This window comes from Coloeus monedula (genome assembly GCF_965178545.1).
Source record: "Coloeus monedula genome assembly, chromosome: 5".
NCBI classification, from domain to species: domain Eukaryota; kingdom Metazoa; phylum Chordata; class Aves; order Passeriformes; family Corvidae; genus Coloeus; species Coloeus monedula.
In genome coordinates this window covers 25349019-25371462 of record NC_138785.1, presented here as the reverse complement: position 1 = coordinate 25371462, position 22444 = coordinate 25349019, and the positions used below count along the sequence as shown (strand labels likewise).

The 22444-nt window shown below is 38.7% G+C and overlaps 1 protein-coding gene across 3 annotated transcripts in view; it reads left to right on the top strand.

The window, feature by feature from the left end:
- FNIP2 (folliculin interacting protein 2) overlaps window positions 1–22444 on the top strand; it is a 50444-nt gene that overhangs the window by 8819 nt on the left and 19181 nt on the right. The window contains exons 2-9 of one of the 3 annotated variants that reach the window (XM_082282220.1): window positions 13509–13635; window positions 15630–15761; window positions 16835–16935; window positions 17018–17089; window positions 17692–17792; window positions 17982–18071; window positions 19180–19251; window positions 19860–19986. In XM_082282220.1, the coding sequence (XP_082138346.1) occupies window positions 13509–13635; window positions 15630–15761; window positions 16835–16935; window positions 17018–17089; window positions 17692–17792; window positions 17982–18071; window positions 19180–19251; window positions 19860–19986 (822 nt within the window). Of the gene's footprint in view, window positions 1–13508; window positions 13636–15629; window positions 15762–16834; window positions 16936–17017; window positions 17090–17691; window positions 17793–17981; window positions 18072–19179; window positions 19252–19859; window positions 19990–22444 lie in introns of all 3 variants that reach the window. The other 2 variants (XM_082282219.1, XM_082282221.1) reach the window with 2 other exon arrangements.

Below are 22444 nucleotides of genomic sequence, written 5' to 3'. Positions count from 1 at the left end.
TTTTTAGGACTAATCCTACTGTGGGAAAGCTCATGGGCCTTTTGTTTCTGAAGTGTCCCGGCTTGTTTAACAGGCCTGGGTTAAACAACCTAGAGGTGGGCAGAGACCTATGAGGCTGCAGGGAAGGAAGGTGCAGGCACAAGGAATAAGAAATTTGGTGCAGAAACTGCTTTCTCAGCTGTGCAGCAGCAGGGTTAGTCCATGCATGTGAAGATTCTGGTCTTGGTGAATGGCTCCAATGTTACAAGATGCTACTGCATTCTCTTGTGCCGTGCTGGGGTCGGGTATTGGCTGGACATTTGTCACTTCCACGGTAGTGTTGATAGGATAGGGCTGAAGCCCTCTCAGTCATGTCTGTGTAAAGGTCAGTGATAGAACCAGCTCTTCTTACAGTAGTCTGTGTTAAGCTGTCACACCGTGCAGGAATGGTTATGGAGGGCTAATCCTCAGCTGTGTTGAGAAGGCTGGAGTAAAGAGTAGGGATTCTGTAGCCACTTCAGTTCACTTAGCAGACAACCATAGCGACATGCATCTGAGGTCTACTTGGTCTTGGCTTTTAGCCTGGAGGAAGGTTGCTCTCAAGTGTTAGCCACTTAAAACAGCTTCACGAGTGCAACTTCTGCCCTTCTAACTGTTAAAAGCATTTCTAGATCACATCGAGTTAAAGAGTTGGGAAAATTAACCCTCTCTCCTTATAAAGGTATTTGTGAGATTTGGCCGTGGATATAAATTATGCTTACAAAGCACTAAAATTATTTCAGATACAATTCCAAGTTTGGGAGTGGGTAACACCTGATGAGTTTGGTACTTGTGAGATGTGGGGATATATGTCAGTCACACCCTGTGGACTAGATCACGTTACAGGTGAGTTCAAAAAATTCAGGTACTAAATTTTTTCTGTTCAAAAGTTCCTATAAGCAGTCTTACAGAGGGATATATTTGGGAATGCTTTTAAATGGAAGGAGGGAAATAACATATATTTGAAAACAGCTGTTTGTTTGTCACTTTATGGTAGCGCTTGGTGAAAATGCTGTAAAATGCTTATGTGTAGCTGGACTGGATAATGGGTGCAGGGGTAGGTATGCAAAGAAGACAAAAATGCAAACAGAACAATGTATTTTTAGTGAATGTTGGTTTTTTGAAACAATCAACTCAATGAACCTATGTGCACACTGATAATGCATCTGTCCAATTTCTTTCTTTTTAAGCAAAACACATCTGTGTGGAGTACCAAAGATGACTTGAACCTCTGAATTAAACGTTGTTTACTGCTTAAAGAAATAATTCTGTATTTGTATTGAAATGTGTTGGCATGTGAACTAGAAATTTGATTGAAATTCAATTTAAGTTTGGCTTTTTGTTTGCATTACTGAAGTAGTAAAAGTTGACTATAGTCTTCGTTAGAGTTGTATCCTTGGGCCCTGTTTTGACAGAAAGTGAAAAGAAAGTGAGAGTTTGTATTTAAATTGTATTTAAATGAAGTTATCCTGAATCTGTAGCTGTTAGGATGGCTCCTAGTGAGTCTGCTCTGGTAGGCTTCATCTCAAGAGTAAATCAGGTCTGTTATAAAGGATTTTCTTGAACACTGTTCTTCTGGGGAACGCTAAAGGAGCTTGACCAATTTTTACCTTCTTATGAGGAGAAAGGTTTCTAATTTGTCTAAATAATTACTGCATAAGCTTGCTGACTGAAATTTGTTTGCATCTATCAATGTGCAGATCATTTTCTTATGGCAGGACAAGGATGCAACTGGATTTTCTGTGTGATTTTTAGTTTTTTGCCCAAATACTTTAGGATTGATGGACTGATACTTGGCAGCCCAATGTTAGCACATTACTGAGTGCGGTCAGCCATAATTAGGTACAAACCTGACTGGATAAACTTCTAAGTCTACTATAATACCAGTGTTTTTGAGAAAATGTTTGGGATCCTATGTGAGTAGTTTAGAGTGGTTGGCCTGCTTTAAGGAGGGGAGACTGTTTCATAACTTAATGACTATTTATACATTCAAAGTCCTGCGCAATTGGTGGTAAACAGAACGTAAGTCTTTAGCATAGTGGCTTGCAGCAAGGTTAGGTTTGCCCATGCCAGTCAGCTGCAGGACTGTGGTTTGGTTGGTTGGTTTTGTGTGTAGTCTTTTTCATTGAGAAGGTGTATGGTATGAGTGATTTAATTACCATGATCTTCTGCACATGGTCCCAAGACATGATTCCTCCTTCCATTTCCAGTGAAACTTGAAAGCAAATATGTCTAAGCCTTGAAGATTCAGTTCTAGTTACTAGAAAGCTACTTTCTGTGCTGTCTACAAGAGAGGGTTAAGGAAAGTGTTTTGGATGGAATAGACAAATTGTCATAACAACAAGAGGAGCAAAACATATTTTTGGCTATAACTGGTGAAAAATGCCGGAGCTGACGTTATATCCGTCCGTGTTATCATTTCATTCAATCTAAGTCAGGATTTCCTGGCATTCATCTAGACCTAGGCAATGGACTTTGCTGTTCATGCTATAGCAACTTTTGGGTGATCAAGCATGGCTTCTTGTGGATGTGTTCTTTCCCACATTCTTGCCAGTTGGGTAAATCACTACACTCTCATAAATATTCAACTTAGTTTTTTCCCTTCCCTTCCTGATTATTGCAGACTGACTTTTCAGTTGCAGTCTCTGTTTTACAAGGATCAAAACACATCTTGTTCTCACAACAGTTTAACATAACCATTTACAGAGGCCTCACCAATATTATGTTATCTGGTCAAAAAAAGCTGGGCTGCTTCAGCTCTCAGCACTGTTAGAGAGCCGCATCTGATATCTTTTCATATATTAGGAATTTAGGAGGTAATTTTTTTTTTTTAAGTGAAGTGATAACTTCTGAGTGTGTGCTTTTGGGTTAGATGAAACTGACCCCTTCTGAAGCAGTTTCCTTTGAAAGAGGAACATGGATAGCACTTGCCTCTAGCCCTCCTTGAGAGTGTTCTTTTGTACAGTGGGAGTGCATGTTCAGAACTACGACAAGAAATGGGGATTTGCAATCTTTCTGCGCCCCTGGTGAGAGTACCCTAAACTTCTGTCTGTAAAGCTTGAAAAAGTGCCACATCCTCTGGAGTTCACAAAGTCCTCTTGTGAATGTAGCCTTTTCATAGTAGAAGTGGAGGAAATTTGTAAAGAAATGCTGTTAACCTGCGGGTGTTTTTAGCTACTTTGAGTGAAGGTGTTTGTGTGTGTTATAGCCGAAAGAATATTTTTCATTTAGCTAGGAAATATTGGGAGGGGAATGTTAAACACCAGGCATTTTTCATATCTCTGTATCTATGTATTTACTCATGTCTAATAAATAACATTTTTTCTTAGTAATTTTTTTTTTCATATTCTAAAATTACTCCTTTGAACAGGGGGTTGAAAGCTGTATACAGATTCTTTCTTAAATAAAAAGAATAAAATACAGAATATAGGGCTTCATAGAAGAGGCGGAAGGAACAGGAAAGAGTAGGCAACCAAACCCATGCCTCAGGATACCAGCCCTAAGGTGTGGTGATGTCTGTCTTGGCCTGCTCACTTATGTAGGATATACAAAGGTCTGAGATCTGTCAGTACTTTAGTACAGCACTGCAACACAGTAAGAGCCTGTACAGTGTTATAAATACCAGATTCTGCCTTGTTTGCATTGTTTCTCAAAATTCACCTTCAGAGGTACAATGTGTAGTTCTTCCTTGTGTTCAGGAGAAGGTGGGGAAAGACAGAGGCAGGATAAAAGTTTTCTCTTAATCTCATTTTCTGGCAGAGGCAGTTCCCAGACGTGCCTTGGCAGTGTCTGTATTTAGTAGCTGTGTTCCTGGCCGCTGGCCCAGTCACATGGCGCCGCTGGAACAAGTGACATGGGAATGATGCATTAGCTGAGACCCAGCGCTGCGTGCCGGAGGAGGTGGGGTGGCCTGGCCGGCCCGGCCGCCTGTGCCCGCCTGCTCTGCAGAGATGCCGGACCCAGCACGGCGTGCTTCCGGATGGCTGCTGCCATTTGGCCTGAGCTGCTTGGCTCCAGTGAAAGCTGGAAGTCAGCTATTGCAGGTGCCTTGAAAAAATAAACAGGGAAAGAAGCGGAGTCAAATCCTAAAGAGTGTTGAATTACAAGCAAATCTTCGGTTCTTTGAAATGATAAAGATCATCATTATGCAACAACTTCTGCAAAATTCTTGACTTCCTTTGGGTCAGCTGAGCTCTCCTGGCTAATAGAAGCTACGGAGATGAGGGCAGAAAGTGGGATGGAAGGGAGAAAGTTGGTTAAGACTGATCATGGCTTTCTGTGCGGAGGAAGGAACTAGGTGGTGGACCTAGGGTGCTAACCTTATTGCAGACTTTGCCTTTCTTTGTTTACAAAACCACACTTTTCTTAATGGTAAAACACAAATGCATGCATTTTTTCATGCAATTATTTAGCTCTTTTCTTTGCTAATGAGGAATTCCACTTCTGGAGCTAGCAACTGAGAGCGCTGTCTCTGTGCTATTTGTGGTCTTACTTCAAACACATTGTACTTGCTGGGTGTTTTCTTTGATTAGGGTTTTGGTTTGTTGTGGGTTTTATTTTTTTATTTCTACATTATTACTGAGATACTGTATGAAAGCTAGCTCCCAAACTTCAGATTTGTCGATAAGCCAGTGAGCAGTGATTCCTGATAAGTTGCAGAGGTTGGGTTGTGACGCACTGGTTTAATGGGCTGCTCTTTCTGTTTGTGGAAGGATGATGTGTGCAATTTATGGTGACTCTAACTTGCGCAGATCTCTTTGTTAGCCTCTATCAGCAGTGTGTGTGCGTCTTGTCGTTTTTTGTGCGTACCTGTGATGATTTTGCTTTGTAGCAACATAGATGGTGAAAAAATGCTTCCAGCCTTACAAAAATCCAGTATATTGTCCTTTCCTGAGCAGGGAATGTGTGGCATTCTAACTTTTCAGTGAACAAATATATCCAATATTGTTTTTCATTTCATAGATGAACATATAGAATTATGCTAAAAAAAAGAAAAGTGACCTTTCTGTACAGTGATTTGATACTGAGAACTTTATTTTTCTCCACCTGAACTCTTTCTTCAGGAAAATCTATCCGGAGAGAGAGCAGTGCTCCAAATAATACCTTCCTTCACTTGTTGCGTGACTAATCTGCAATGTATCCCGCCTAACTTGTGTGAAACTAGTAACTATGTATCATGCTTGAACAAGGTAGTTCATCTGAGGTGAATAGAGCTTTACCATATTAGGACAACTTTAAGTCATTGTGGAAAAGGAATGTGGTGTGGCATCAGCACAACTCTTCCATATCTGAGGTTTTAGAAAGAGAAGAAACAATGCAGGGTAAATGATTCAAATTAGGAGGGAAGAAGGGAACCTATGTCTTCCACAAAAGCTATTCAGTGGACTAAAAGAGGGAAAATCATCATTAAGCAATCCAAAAGAGATTCCACTTCATCTTTAAACGTGTGTTTTGGCACTGATCCTGAATGGCTGGGTCTAGGCATTTTTTTGTGTATCAATTTTGCTAAATGTATGTTTTGCAAAAACAAATGCTCACTGAAACAGCAGGTATAATTCAAACTTTGTTTTCCTAAGCTTCTGTAGCTGCTTCTAAAAGCTGTTTGGAAAATACAGGGGTCTCTGCAAATATTCTCTTAGATTTGAAAACAGCACTTAAGTTTTAGTGGACAGCTGTAACTTACACAGAAAATTATTCTCAACTACCTTACATATATTTCTTTCCTTTTTCCCCCACCCCAAACTTTCTGGGTAAAGTGTTACCTTGAGTTGAAATAATTTAGGCAATTGTCTCACAGTGAAGATGAAGGACAGGAAATGACCTACAAACAGAGCAGGTGACATGCTGTCACATAGCCTAGAAAAAGAGTGATTAAACCCTGCTTCACAGAGGATTACATCTGCAGAGCAGGACACTTTCTTCCATTTTCTGTATTATCTACTTTATGGACTCTGGCTGTTTTGCATGTGTGGATTTATGTATTATTTTGTTGTTTAGAAACTGTTCTGTGGATTTTCAGTGTTAATTCTCCAGGTACTTCAGGATTTTTATTATTCTATGAATGATTACATTTACAGATGAGGTAATGTTGTGAAGCACATCTCTTTAGTGAGCTTACAGGAGTTCCTTGTTCTGATGTCTGATGTGAATTTGATAGTTTGATAAATGTTCCAGAATTTTGGTTTGTTTGGGGAAAAGGTAGGACAGAAGCAAAGGCTGTGAATTCCTGATCTTAGTCAAAGTGTATTATTTCACTTATTTCATTCACACTTAAAAGATAACTGGGAACACTGGTGTTTAAAGTAGTCTTTCTCAATGAGGTGAGGGCTGTAGTTGTCCTCTCCTAAATCATTTGAACCACTTGAGAACAGGCTGAAGATTTCACTTGTTTGCCACACTTGGGAGGAGGAGTGACTGTGATCCAGTGCTTGTCACTTCTCTGGTGATTGAAGCAGAGCTGGTTTTTTTACTACTATGTGTTTCCCTCAGCAACAGAGCAAGTTGTTCAACCTAACCTTGCTCTATTTTTTTGCTTCACTTCTGTCCAGTGTTTAGAGGTTGGGGTTAACTGAGATTACAAAACCATTTTAAGGGTGCTGTGCTATTTAGCAGGTAGCACGTAGGACTAGGTTTTGAAATCTTGCTGTGTTTTCTAACTCTACTGCTGTATTTCTGGTTGACCATTAACGAAGTTATTTTCCCTTTTTAACCTGGAAGGGAAATTGCAGTAGGGCTGTCATCTTATAAAATGTCTAAAATTTTACTGATGGGGAGAAAGCCTATTCGAAGCTCATGTGAGATGTGAATTATGAGCAGATATGTGTGGATAACTTTTTTTAAAGCAAAGATGGGGAAGAGAACTTTGTTCTGCAGTAGAATTACCAGAGCCTAATGGAACATCCCGTGTGCAGCTTTGGTCACTGCAATACAAGAAGGAGGACAACAAAGATGGGGAAGGGCCTTGGGGAGAAGCTGTATGAGTAATGTCTGAGGCCACTTGGTTTGTTGAGCCTGGAGAAGAGGAGACTGAGAGGAGACCTCATTGCAGTCTACAGCTTCCTCATGAGGAGAAGAGGAGGGGCAGGCACTGATCTCTGCTCTGTGGTGATCAGTCACAGGACCCAAGGGAATGGTCTGAAGTTGTGCCAGGGGAGGTGTAGGTTGTGTATTAGAAAAAAGTTCTTCACCCAGAGGGTGTTTGGGCACTGGAACAGCTCCCCAGAAAAGTGGTCACAGCACCAGCCTGACAGAGTTCAAGAAGTGTTTGGACAACACTCTGGGGCACATGTGTGACTCTTGGGGATGCTCCAGGAGTTGGGCTCGATGATATTCTGTATTCTGTGATCTGATTCCTTTGTTCTGTTCGAAAACTTAACTTGGTAACAGGAGTATTTTATTAGATATTTTTGTCATCAGTATTGCCATTGGATTATTTTAACAGGCACATGACTATAAATTCTCATCAAGCAACTTGAAGTCTGCAGCAAACCTTTTCTCACTGTTTTCCTTCATACTTTTTAAGAAAAGCTTTTCAAAGTAGTAGTGTCAAGTTCTTGTCCGAGTATAAGCAGTATTTGTCCTTAGAAGTAAAAGCATTACAGTGCAGAATATCTAGTGTGTTTCTTGGTGTTGGTGGTTGGGTTTTTTAAATCGATAACCATATGGCAATGATGACAGATTCTTACTTGCTTCTAAGCTGTATGAGGTTGCTAGGGGTTGTCAGATGACACCTGCTCACATGAGAGCCATTAACAGGGTGTTGTAGCCAGTGTTAGAACAACCTTGCAACTAAGGGCGAGTCACTGCAAAAGCAACTATGCTTTCTTTTTTTTTTTTTTTTTTAAAGAGGCCATATGGTTCAGTCTTGTGACTACATAATTGCCAGCTACCTAAATCACATACCAGGAAACAAACATAGCTAAAGTCAATATTAGCTGTTGTATCTGCTACAGCTTTGTGCCAGGCTTGGTAGGAAAACCTCTGACAGCAGCAAGAGCAAGTCTACAATGGCTTCTGAAACCTGAAAGTCATGTCTGTTCTGTCTGGAATAATTGCAGGAGTACATTAGCTACAGCTGTCTTTTTGTATTAATGGCTTATAGAATATATGAAGATTGCTTTGCCTTTTTTTCCCCCAACTGGAAATTCAGCAGACTGTCTGCCTTTATAGCAAAGAAAGCTGATGGTAAATTACCATTGTTAATGGTTGATCGATAGCGAAGAAACCTGCTTGAGGCTGTTTCTCTTCAGCGGGTATTTAGTTTCTTTGAGGGAGCTTTACCAAGAGGATTTGTAGCTAAGAAAATGTGTGGGGGTACACCAAAAACTACAAATGGCACTGGGGGACAAGTAGAAAGAGCAAGAAACAACGATGTACCACTTGGAAATAATCTCTCTTGTACCAAATTGGATGAAAGAATTAGAAAGTCTTTGAGAGACCAAAGTGTCAGCTGTGTGAACAAAGTGACTAGACTGCTGCAAAACAGGTATGCATGTAACTTTTTTGATGTACGTGATTTTTGACAAAGAAGGGACATTTTTATTTGACACTAGATTTATAATCATGTGCCTGAAAGGCTATTTTGTAAATGGTTGAAAAAGTTCTGTTAGAAGCTTATTCTTGATGATGGTGCTGACTGAAACTCCAGAAAGTCTTTCCTGTTTGAAACTGAACCTACATTCTTGACTCTGATGTGTAAGATTTATGTATATGCAAACTGAGGCATAAAGGGTAATTGCCTTTCTTTTCAATTAAGGTTAAATAATCTTACCTTCTCTTTCTAGTTTCCTAATTAGTTTCCCCTCTTTTACTTTTTTTGCCACCTCCTGTGTTAGTGGGTCAAGGAGCAGACAGGAGAGAATGCTGTGAAGTGGGGGAAGAATGGAGAGGGGAACCCTCTGCTTTACTTGTAAATTATCTCTAGTTGGAACATTACATCAAAGTAATCTGAAGTGAGAGTAGTGTTTATTTGACTTTTGTGTTGTCCTTTTCAGACATGTGCCAGCGTGTCTCCGATGTCTGACTCTTTACAGCTATGTAACTGTGTTGAAAATACGTTTCAGGGTGGCTTTTCCCAAGTTCTAGCACCGAAGGGTGTTAGAATTAGTATTCTACATTCAGGATTGCTCGTCTAAGAAGCAGGAAAATATAGATATATATAGAGATGCTTCAGCCTGTTTGTTTCTCTAGTCTGTAGATGTTGCACTGAAGTAGTGAGTGGTTAGTCACTTTCAAAAACAGTTTAAGGTCAACTGAAGTAGTTTTTGAATATAACTGAATAGGTCACTCTGCAGTTACTGCGTGCATGCTGATAATTATAAAGGTGAGGCAAAAGCTTTCTTTGTAAAGATCAGCATTTGGAGATCTATATTAACTGAAAGTATTCATTCAGGGCAGAATGAGGCTAAATTTTTGTGACTTATTTCCAGAAACAAGTACGTCTTCTTTCCTCTAAGTAAGAGAGATCTCCTTGCCTCCATGTCTCATAACTGCAATTGAAGAAATGTTGAACAAGCCAAAGGAAAGTAGCTTATATGCAAGTGTAGGAGAAAATAAAGCAAGCTTAAGCTTCTCTGGGGAGAAAACATTTCAGGGTATCTGTAAGCCGTTCCAAACTTGTGGGTTTCTTTCAAAAAATAAAAAAATTCCTTAACATTTTAGTTTCTCCAGTAGACCTGGTTCTACTGTCCTATGAACACAGACAGCTTGGTTTGGTTTGGTTTATTTTGACTTGAAGATAGTGTTTATTAGTTCTAGCATCTTCCACATACAATAAAGATACAATCTGAAGGTGAGGCTAGGTAAGCTGACCTGCTCAAACAGATTGATGATGTTGAAGGAGCCACTTCTTCCTTTGATTTCTGGCATCATGCTCTTGTCCTTTTTCCCCTTGTTCTGGCCTTGGCCTTTCAAGTCCTTTTGGAACTGGCTTCCCATAGGGAGTCAGTTAGCTCACTAAGCAGACAGACAACTGACTGGGGAACAAGAAAACTCAATTAACATTCTAACTAGCCTCAATACTTATTTGGAATGTATCGGGAACGTTTTCTTTGTGCCCTTTCCTAAAGTTATGTAGTTTCATGGACAAACTGAGTTAGTGTAACTCATGCTGCCACCAAGAGGTGGAGGTTCCACTGCCTTCTCCTTCTTCCTTTTCCAGATACGTTTCTGATCCACTTTCATGTGCTTGGACAGATTTCTCTTGCTGCAGAGAATTCAGTTTACAGAAGGGTCCAACAATTACCAAAGCAGACACAAGTAACAGGAAGGGTCACGTAGTTACAGAAAGGGGTGAAAGGATATGTGGAGCTCTTACTTTTGTGGTTAAATAAGAAAACATGTTCAGTCAGAATAGCCACATTTAACCTGAAATGTGAACATATACACAAGCTCATATTAATTTAATTAATTCAGCTAATTTTTAAGAATATGCCGGACCTGGCATTGCTAAATAAGCAAGAAGCTGATACAGAGATAAGGAAGAAACATTTTAGGGTTTTGGTTTTTACACATGTGAAAACAGAGCTGACCAATGAGTCTGTGTACTGTCTGTATTCTTCAACATTCTTTTTAGGAGATGATTGAATGCTCCCACTGTCCCTGTTTTAGGGGATCTATGTTATATAACCTTGGTTAAACAGTAAAGGATGGAAGTACTGTAAGCAGTACTCATCAGCTTTTGTGACAGGCATAAACATCTCAGTCATCTGACTAGTCTTGGGCCTGCTGCTGGATTCCATGTGAAAGTAGTGGGACTACATGGACTTGTATGCCTGTGTAAATTGCCTATAGATATGCTTGATGTTATCAAATGAGGATCTCTTCTGCAATGGGTAGGACTGCTACAGGAACTGCATCTGTAAGCAGTGGCATGATTAAAATGTAAGTTTGATATTTGGTTAGAACTATAAGAAGCATTATCTGAAATAACTTATCTGGATTTGGTTTGCTAGTCACATAAAGCTCTGTATGATAGATTTTATGTTATTTCTTAGCTTGTTGCTGTCTGGTACTAGAGAATCTGTTTGTAGTTCTGACAGATTGCAGCAATCTTTAGTTCTAGCATGTTGTGTGGAAAACGCTGTTAAATTGGCTTCTACTTTAACATAAAATCCAGTTCATGGCTTATACAGAAGCCAGCACTGCATGAACAACATGGTGTTTGCTTTAGTGCATAATGAGGGAGTTCATTTGTTCATAAGGAAACCTGAATTCACACAACCCAGCCTGCGTGCAGCCTTGCATCAGTGGGCAGGTGCAGGGCTAGATTGGCTCACTCTGTGTCTGAAATGAATCTTTCTCAGTTTAGACTTGCAGGCCTGTGGTCTGAAGTAGGGATGCTGCTGTGCCAGTCATGGAGGTAACTAAGGCTTTGCTCTGGCATAGAATTTAAGCTAAAGCCATAGAGATGTACCTTTTCTTTGTTGTTAAAGGAAGGAAAGACCCGCAGCCTTTTAAAGAAAACAGCATCGTTACTTGAGGTTGTCTGTTGAAGAAAGTGTAAGAGTAAATAGGTAGCTGTGTAACTGAAGAGGTACTGGGATATCTGATACTGAAGAGTATCAGATTCATGTGGCAGACTAGGATGAAGTGTATTGATGGCTCTGACTTCTCTTGCATTATGTATAACTGGATTTTGTAATAGCATTGCACAGGCAGTGGGCTGAGAAACTCGTAACAGACTTCTTAAACAGATGGTGTAGTTGCAGCTCTCTGTGCATGCGAGGTGTGTAGGATCTTTGTTGGGCAACTATCAACAATGATATCAGGTCTGGTCTCATGCAGGTTTAACGTAATGCTGTGACTGCCTTTGAAAGGGAAGAGTTGAAAAGAAATCTGCCTGGCACTCCTGGCAGTTCTGGAGGCAACATGTTACATACACATCAAGAAGTTTCCTCACTGTGGATGGCAAAACAGCCTTTAGCATTGTTCCATGATGGGGAACCTTGCATATTATGTACATACAGCATACTTGTATCAGAATACCTTACAGTGAAGATAGGTTTCTGGCTCATTCTGTCCTAAGATGTTTAAAAATAGAATAAAACCTTCCAGATTGAGGTCTTTTGGATTTGAAAAAGATGCCTATTTAGGCTTATTTTTTTTTTTTTTAGCTACATAGAGCACAAAGAAGAAATTAAGCTGGCTTTACTTAAAATTATTTGAAATTCACAAGTCTGCAAGTATACTCCTAAAGCAGTTATCCTGATTCTAGCAGGATTTGATAGTGTTTACCTCACTATTGATTTATGGATGTTGACAGAGCATGGAATGAAAGAAATAGCTTGATAAATTCTAGTCTTTTTTCTGTGTAGGGGTTTTATGCTCTTCTCTGTGCTCTACCTTTCATTTCTGTAAGGCACAGTTTGGGGAAATTCCTAAATGAAACCTCCTTTTGGGTGGAAGACCAGTATGGCCTTGACTGAAGTCTGTTATGCAATTTGTTAAACCAACAAGTATTAATAACAGTTGTACTCTCACCCCCAGGTGCAGACCATCTAGGTCAGGGCTGGGGCAATGTGACTGAGCATCAGTGTTCTGTGGCACTGCTTTATGCAGTAGTAGGTTTTTTTCCATTGATTTCAGTTTGTCAGCTACATAACCTGAAACGCATTTTCTGTAGCTGAAGCTGAGACCTAGCAAATCTCCATGCTCTGATGTGCAGACTGACTGACTCCCTTCGGAATTAGGAAGTGAGGTTTCTTGTCATTGCTGTGGTGCTCAGTTTGGCTCCTCAGCCCATGTGGTAGTGCAATGAGGCAGGTCGTGTGCTGTATTGTATCTCTGGAGAATGGGCAGATTCTGGCTTGAGAGAATTGTTTTGCTTCAGGTTGAATTTCAATGGTATCTTGCTAAATGTACTAAATTATTTTCATTGTAGTTGGAGATCAAGTCTCGGTAATTGATGGCTGCTCTGTAAACCCTGAAATGTCTCAGAAATGGGGGAAAAAGAATGGAACAATATAAACTTTATCTATCAGTTGCAAGACTTAAACATTGGGAATATCTTAACTTACATTGCCAGGAATTAGGTTTGTGTTGTTTAGAGAGGGATGAGAGAGGGTGTAAGCCTTGTGCCTTTGAAAAGCTGTAGTAGAGAGGATGATAATCCATTGTTTTATTGCCACTGGGAGTATTGCATCAAATAGCATGCTTACCTTACAATAATGATGATCCGGGCTGTGTACAGAGAAGAGAATAAGAGTTGTTAAGGCCTGGAGCAGATTGCTGAGACAAAGTTTTGTGTTCTCTTTCTGGAAAATTTTGGAAAAATATTGGATGAAAATTGGTATGGCTGTGCCTGCCTTTGTCAGTGACAGTGAGCTTAGACACGCCTTTGGAGTTCCTTTTTTGCTCGGAGCTATGTGATTTGCACTCTGGATTCTGTAAATGCTAAGTAAAAGATGTATTTGCCTAATACCTGTTTCTTCACTTAAATGAACCTGCAAAGTAAACACACTATTTTAACATCTCGTGTTTCTACTCCGTAGCTGGTCCTCTTCAGAGTTTGACTTGAATGAAATCCGCCTGATAGTTTACCAAGACTGTGAGAGGAGAGGCAGACAGGTCTTATTTGATTCCAAAGCAGTCCGCAAAATCGATGAAGCTGTGGTTCAGGTATGAAATGTTAATTTTGCTGTTGTCCTACTGCTCTTTTGTTTTCCTTTCCAAAAGTAGTTATTTTAATAGGACGGTGTCAACTTCTTAATTTTGTGATCTTTCACTGTGATAGCTGCAACAAGTATGTGTTAGATTACAAAAAGCCTATGAACATATCTGCTATTTGGTATTTATAATATAAGTATGGTATTCAAACTTAATAGCTTAGATGAGATGTACTTTCAGGCAAAGAAATCTATTTCCCTTTAGACTGAGTATTTCTTGACCCTTTCTGATGTTTGACTGGGTTTGCTTTTTGTTGTTAGCACTAGCTGTGCAATCCCTTTGTTCCAGTGACGTCTACCATGTGTCTAAAGGTGCTTTTTTTCCTGTTGGTATTTGGATTAGTAAAGTTGTTGTCTTTATGTGAATTAAAACAACTTGACTGGCTAACCATGTTGTATTGTGTAAGCATGACACATGGCAATATATATGGCCATGTAAGTTTGATGACACATAGAAGCAAGAGCAGATGCTGTCAAGATGCAAATTCTTTTTGCTTCTCTCCAAGCACACAAATTGGGGAGTAAAGCTTTCAGCTTGCTTAGGTCACTTTAAGAATAGTAAACCAGTAGTGTTTTCTGGCTTCTGGTAGTTTTGCTTGGTTTTTTCTACTGCCTCTCTGTTTCTCTTCTACATTGAATTATTTCAAATTTTTGTTTGTTCTGAAGTTTTTTTAGAACCAGCAGCTTCATCTTATTAGACTAGCATGGTTTATTGCAGATCTGTATATATACCTGTATAAGCCATATAAGAAGTCAACTTGTAGAAATTACTTACAAAGTTGCTTCAAAAGCAACAATCTCTATTTCAGTCACACTGTAAATATGCCGTTGTGCTGAATCAGTAAGACTGATGAGCATCATCAGCTGATGTCTGATCATCTACTTAAGAGCGTAAATGGGTCAGATTGGTTGTTAATCTTGCTTCCCCTCTCCCCCCCACCTCCCTCCCAAAATCAAGGTCATTACTTTGTATCTTAAAGTTGTTTTAAAACAAACAGCATCTTAGCAAAAACTACATTTCTGGCTTCATTTAAATACTCAAATTACTCCACTTGCTTTAATACTTTAGCTAAAAGTTAACTACAAAATGTCCTATCAGAAACTCTTTATGCAATACTGACATAAAACAGATTATAACCTCCCTCATAACACATGATACAGGCTGTAATCTGTTTTCTAGCCAGACACTAATCTAAATACCCTTTTAAAACAGCCAAAGCACTTTGAATGCCATGCAAACACAGAGATGTTAAAAATGATTTTGAGTGTTTGGCTGTTATCAAACAGCAAAACTAAAACTTGATTAATTTTAAATTAGGGCAGAATTACTTTCAAACTCAGTCCTGTTTAAATTAAAGTCAAGAAAGCATGTGTATATACTGTGCATTTCTCTGAAATACAGTAAAGCTTATTCACATTGAATATTGAAATACACTGTATGTCTTTAACCTGTTAATACCAAATGATGGATTATTCATCCCTTGTTTGTGCTGGCTGTTCTTCTGTTTCAGATATCTGTTAATCATTTGGGGAGCAAGAGTTACATGCAATTTGAGTGATTAATTTTGCAAATTATTACAGGAGTTGGTTTGTAAGAAACCCATAACCTGAGATTTTGTTTACATAAATTTTGGCAAATATTACAAAGAGTAATTCATAACAGTTGGGAATGATCTTCCCACGAAACTGACTAATCACTCTGTTTCTATGTGGTACTATGAAAACCTATCTGACAGTGTAAATATGAGAGTAGTTTTCTACCTGCTCTAATGCTGGCATTCAAAAAAATATTTTTAAACTGATACATACTTTTTAACCAAATAAGAGTATTCTTTATTTCTGTTGCTTTCCTGTAGTTTAAGAAAATTCTTGCCATTATATGTTTAGAGATGGGAGTTCTTATATTTAGTTTAATAGTTTTTACCACATTGTTCTGTTTTGACATAGAAAATGGCAGACGAGGCTTCTGTAAAGACTTCTGCCAAGAACTGCCAAGCAACCAATGGGAGCAACGTTTCTTCCCCCAGTCCCTCCATCAGCTGTATGCAAAATATCAAAGAACAGATACCGAAGTATCAGGTAATATCTGTTACTTTGTTGCTTTTATTTATCTATTTTACTGAAGAAGTTAGTTTATAAAAGCTTTCACCTAGATGCATTGAATGACTTAGGCTTCTGTTACATTATAGCTTAATCTGAACCTTGAGATAACTATCAAAGGGTTGTCGAATAAGAGCATTTGTGGGTGCATCTTAACCTTTTGGTCTATCTTGGTCCTATCTTTCAAGGAGTTGTGAAATATATCTAATAGCATTTTGTCATAAGAGGGTTGTAAGAAGCACTATCCTGTTCTCTGTTCTTGTCTACTTATGGTTCAGGTCAGTTCTGAAGAAGCTGTTGAACATGGTATATTAAGAGTCCCTTCTGTCTGTCTCACTATAACATTACATTTTTAGGTACTCTGGCTCTTTCTCAGTAAAAGCATTAGCATTTCACCTAGAAAAATGAAATTTGAAGCATGGATAGATTAAGGTGGAAAAAGAAAATAATTATACTTAACTGGAAGGTGATTTTCTTCAGAATTAACAAACTTCTCTTTGTATTTACTATTGATGTTCAGTCTTTGAAACAAAATAAGCAACTGGTCTGAAGACTGCATGTCTAAGTATAATCACAAATTATTTTCCAATAAAAAACTGTTTCCAAGAAGCTTTCTACAAGGGCAGGAAAGTTGAATTTACGTATTTGAATAAGGAAGGCAGTTTATTTTTTGGGGATCCAGACCACAGAATCCAGGTCCTGTTAACGTTTGCAGCTTTTATCAAACACTGTTACATGAAAATGTTGCTGGACATGACTATTTCTTTGGAAATGCAGTAGATCTATTTTTCTCTTTCTTGCCCTTGGAAGTCCCCCTGGAACAAGGGTAGCACTGCTCATCTAGTGAGCAAAATGCAGGATTTCTTCCTGCTGTACTTGCTACACCCACAGTGTTAAACCCCCACTGAGTGCGCACTGATCTTACTCTGCACGGAAAAGATGAACTTCTTTGTACTCTCTGTTCCAAATGCATCACTGTGGTACTATGTTAAGTTGAAATAGTATGCCAAGTTATTTTTGACTTTGCTGTTCCCATGTTCTTGTCTGTGTAGTACACCAGACCAGCCTCTGATGTCAATATGCTGGGAGAAATGATGTTTGGCTCAGTGGCAATGAGTTACAAAGGCTCCACCTTGAAAATTCACTACATACGGTGAGTGTCCTTTTCTGTGATGCACTGTCTTGTCAGGCACTTGGAATTGATGACTCACTGAAATGACTGTTTATCCTTTCAGCTCTCCCCCACAGCTGATGATAAGTAAAGTCTTCTCAGCCAGGGTAGGAAGCTTCAGTGGAAGCAACAATAAGTAAGAACATGGTTTTTTATATATAATTTTTTTCCTTTCCCATCCAGTGCAGTTGTTGTTCTTTCTCCTTTTGTAGTTCTAGTAGAAAATTGGGAAGGCAGCTGTGGAGAAGAATTCTCTTAAGAGATGCTGTTATACCAGCCATGTTTTTAATTAAAAGGAAAAAAAAAATTCCAAATTTCTACTTTTTAATTTGTCCAGGACAAGCAATAAAGTTCAGAGGTTAGGTGCTTTGGACAATCAAAGCCTCCATCTCTTCCTGCTGTCAGAAAGGTGAGAAAGGGATATGCTGAGAATACTTTGTCCCTGTATCCCACTTCTGTTTCCTTCAACAAATACGCTGTTCTGTTTTACCTCCTCCACAAAATGGGCAAATATGAATAAACTGAATCCCAAATGTGACACATAGAAGCTTCCAATAATTCAAATATAAAAAACAAATGCCTGTTTCCTTCCAGTTTCAGAAACGTACTTGTTCTTGAATTTGGTTGTAAAGTTAATGTTCAGCCTTCTTTTTTTATAAAATGAACCTAATTCTTAAGCTAATATTAGTGCCTATTGATCACATTCTTAAGGAACAATGGCTTTTCCTCCTGTTTTAGCTTGCAAGATAGCTTTGAATACATCAACCAAGATCCCAGCCTGGGAAAGCTGAGCTCGAATCAGAATGGTTTGGGAACCTGTCGCAGTGGAAGTAATTTAGGTAAATATTTCCAGGTTCTGTGTCTTTCTGACAGCACAAGGCCATCTGTTCATTCAGTTTTGGCTTTTTTTCCCAGTACACCGCCTCCTTGGGTTTTTTGCTTTTTTGTTTTGTTTTGTTTTGTTTTTTTTTTAACCTTTTTTTTTATTTATTTTTTTCCATTTTCTCTACGTTGCTTTTGTTTCCTAGGTGTGTTACAGCTGTGTAGCAGCAAACTGCTGCAGGGTGTGTCTGAAGGAGGTCCCCTCCGGCTCATCCGCAGTGCTTCTTTCTTTGCAGGTTTGTGTGGAATGCCAGCCACAGTGTGACCCATCCATATGCACACACAAATCCAGCTCCTTCTGAATCTTTGCAGGACATGCATAATTAGTCTCTAGAAACAGAGGGCTAAAATAGTGACAACTGGTGTATCTGGCATATACTTAAAAATATGTTGTCTGACAAAATGGCTAAGTTACTGTGTTTAATTTTAAAGATATTTTTATGCAGTGCTTTTAAAGGTGAATTAGCCCTTATGTTTCTTAGAGGACTTATGTTTCCTGGCTTATTGCTGGTTTCTTGCTAACATTGCAGGTGTCTTGCTGGTGTACAGCTTTTTCTTCTCTTGCTACATTTTAATTTGAGGGCAGACATTCAAAATTCTTGATCTAAGTCTGGGGGGGCTTTAAGGGGTTTTTTTCTTTAGCAATATCAATTTCTTTAATTCTCAAAACTTTAAGCTGCATAAAGTCTCCTTTTACAGGCAGAGTGATGATCCATGCAGGTGGGTAGATCTTAGGCCTGATTACTTCTGTTAATTGCAAAAATGTGAACTCAAATACGATGCAGTTTCTTCACAACCTTTGCAAATCTTGCATGCTCTACAATTTGAGTGACTCTGCACTACTAACACGTCGATGTAATGTGACATAGGCTGAATGTTTCTTACTGTGAGGCTTTGGGGACAGTAAATCTCTGCTTGGCAAGTGAAACAGAAGCTTTTAATGGACCTTGTGTTTGACTATTTCATTATGATCTTTACCTGTGTTAAATGACAATCTTGCACGCTCCAAGTGTATCAAGAGTTGACAGATGAGGGTACCAGAAGCCCTCACTTTCAAAGCATATCTGATTTCTGATAATGCAGACTGTGTTCATATTCTTAAGCTCCTTAGAGATGTTTTTACATTGCCATTGGGGTGAATAACCCTCCTCTAGTAACGTGATACTCAGCATAGGCTACTGTTTGCTGCCACCTCTCTTCACACTATCCTGCTGATTTTGGGCAACAGGATGGGATGTAATTTTTTTGGTGTATGACCTTGAAACGTAAACATTTTTTTAAATGCTGACACATAGTATGATGAATTATGTTATATTTTCTATTGATCTGGTCTGTTTGTTTTAGCACACAGCACACCTGTTGATATGCCTAGCAGAGGACAAAATGAGGACAGAGACAGCGGCATTGCTCGGTCAGGTATCTGCTGTCTATCTTGTTTGCCTGCTTTTATAATTGTTACAAGTCCTTGGTGCAGTGATTCACCTGAAATATAGACACCTCATGACCTGTAAATCCATAATTGTTTTTATCTGCTAGGTGGTTTGCCCTCTGCATTTGCCCCAAGCCTTAATGCAAGAATATTTGTCATTATGTTCTTTATTTACAGCCACCATGTTCTGGGTTCTTAACCAATTTATAATTTGGAGGAAGAACTGGTTGGAGCCTTTACTAGAGCAAATGAAGAGAAATTTTTTTTACACTGAATAGGAAAATGATGTCAGAAGACCAGAAGTAGTCCTGTCTATTGTAATGGGAGGGCAACAACTCTTGGGAGAGAACACTTTTAATGAGAATAAGATAAATTTTAATATGTTCTATTAGGGACAATCTCTTACTTTATAACAAATGAATGTCCTCAAGCAGCAAGCTTTTTTTAAAATAATTTTCTCTCCTGTTGCAAGTGGGAAAAATATCAGCAAGCAAGAGCAATATTTGTGAGAAATTGTTGTTAGGATATGAAGAAAAATATGTAACCAGCACTCTTTGTGATTCATTGTATGTGGGGTTTCTTGCTTTTGTCATAGCATCTCTGAGCAGTCTTCTGGTTACTCCTTTTCCATCTCCAAGCTCTTCATCCTCATCTTCTAGCAGCTACCAACGTCGCTGGCTCCGAAGTCAGACAACCAGTTTAGAGAATGGAATTATTCCAAGGTGGTGAGTGCAGCGCCTTTCTTCTTACAACCACTGTTTGGCAGTCATTTAAGCTAAACAGAGCTTAAGCCTGTTTTCTTTAAAAGTACAAATCCTGCTGTTAAATGTTCTCGACTCAGTCTATCTTCTGTGCGTGTTGCATAAGATTGCCAATATAAAGAAAGATTAAGTTTTGGTTGAACGTGAACTTCAAAGCCCAATTTGAAATATAATTATTTTTATTGAATACTTAGGCTGTATATTAATATGGTGTGAATGTATAGGCTGTGTATGAAGCCATGTTCTGAAAAACAAACTAAACTGTTTCTGAAGGAGCAGAGCATCCTGTTGAGATGAAAGTGACTGTAACAGCACTGCTCCCATAATTACTTTATACTACTATGAAGTCTGACTAGTGAGCAGTTAGTGAAATTTTGGAGTGATAGTCCATGACGACTCTCTTGGCTGGTACAGGATGTTCCTGATGTGACTTCTGCCAAAACAGGAAGAAAAAAAAGCTGTGATCAAAAAGCTTGGCTTCTGTTTTGGAATTTTATTAGCTTTTGTAGCTCGGTGGCATAACAAAGCATGGAATGCAGAAGACTTTTCATAGCTAATAAGCAAATTCTTCCCTTGTCATTTGCAAAATAGCAAATGGTTCTTGATTATCCTCTCTCTGCGCTCATCCACCTGTACCTAGAGACAGCATAGAATTAGTGGAGACCTAAAAGAAATTCATGCTATTTGGCCTCTCCTTTTTCAGTTAAGAGAAGCATAAAAGCTGCCAGTTAAAATATATATTCAGTAAAAAATAAAAATTAAGCCTCTTTTGAAAAGACTTCTTCCCCTAGTATCAACCAATACTTGCATCTTTTTTCTAGATATTCTTAGTGAATCATTTTTAACATGAAGAATTGTGCCACAGTACTAATGTAGCAGTCATGCCTTCTAAATCACACTTGCAGTTTAGAATAAACTAGTTGCTTTGAGTAAACTGAAGTAATTTTTAGTCTAGTTTCCTAAAGAAATAAGGCTGAGAGCAGCCCTTGTAAAAAAAGATTAAAACATCTTGGGTAAATAAGACCATTTCACCCCAGTTTAAGAAGTAGCCAAAATTTCCAAATACAAATTTCTGCGAAGTTTTCTGAAAGTTACAAATTGTTTAGAGAAAAGTAGCCTCTTTGGGCTGCTTATTCACTGTAGGGAGTAGGTTTGTTTTGGTTTTTTTTTCCACACTGGAGAACCTGTGCTGGGGAAAGATACTGGAAACAGAACATCATTATTTTCACTGTCTAGAACTATTCTTGAGCTGGGATTCTTTCTAAGCCAAAAAGCCTCTTCAGATACTTGTTTTCTGGTTACTTGCTAGAGGAACACTAGGCTTCTGGTTGAACACTTCAGTGCCACAGAGTTTGCACCCCAGTTTGTACAGCCAAGATTCTACAGTCTCTGTGACTGATGTTTTAAAAGGCCAATAGCTCAAAGAAATTAAGATGTCTAGTTGGAACTCCACATAGTCGATTGGCAAGCAAGCTAGATTAGCAGTTTTGTTGAAAAGGCTTCTCTCTCAGACCTAGATTCTTCAATTCCTGTTCCTGGGAAGCAGTACAAAAGCTTGTGATGTTTCTTAGATGCTGACTGACCATCCTTTCCTGATTTCCTTGGGAATTTCTGTCTCTGCATGCAAGCTTCTGAAGTTCAAATGAGGTTATGTTTTTGTCTTGAACTCTGTTTTCCCACAAGCTGGTTTTATTGTGTGTTTTATCCTGTGTTCATGGACTCATACCTCTGTGATGAGAAATTTTTGTATATTTAACTTTGCCAAACCAATTAAACTGTAAACCACTTATTTTTAGAATGGACTTAGAATGAATGCTTAGCCCTGAGTCTTTCCTTTTGTTAATTGCTTCATAGTGTTCTATAAATACTACAGACTCCATTTCAACATAAATCTGATATGAAAAGACTTCAAACTTTTAATTACCACTCACTGGTATTGCAGTCTTACCTTACAAAGAAACTCCAAAACCAAGCTATTTCCAGATGAGCTGCTGCTCAGAATGTCTCCATGGCTTTCTTGTCTTTTTTACCCTTTTCCCCTAAATTTCTCAGTAGATTAAAACCCATTATTCAGTTGAAGTTCCTTACAACAGACATTTTGTCCATACTGTTTTACTTATGTATATAAATGATATATATAATATGTTTTTTCATGAAATTGATCAAGATGCTTTAAGCAAGGGAAAAAATAGTAATTTTGTAAACCCAGCAGTATCAATATCTAGCACCACTAGGCTAATATTTATAGAAGAACAGGGTGAGGGAATTGCCAGCTTTTTGTATAATCACAGTAAAACTTACGCTGGGCTGAGACTTGTGGATATCATCCTAATCAGTTGCCTGTGCAAAGCACTAGCTTGGAATTTACAGCAGGTGGCTATGGAACTTCTCTGATTAAATCTTGAAAAATCTCCAAGGA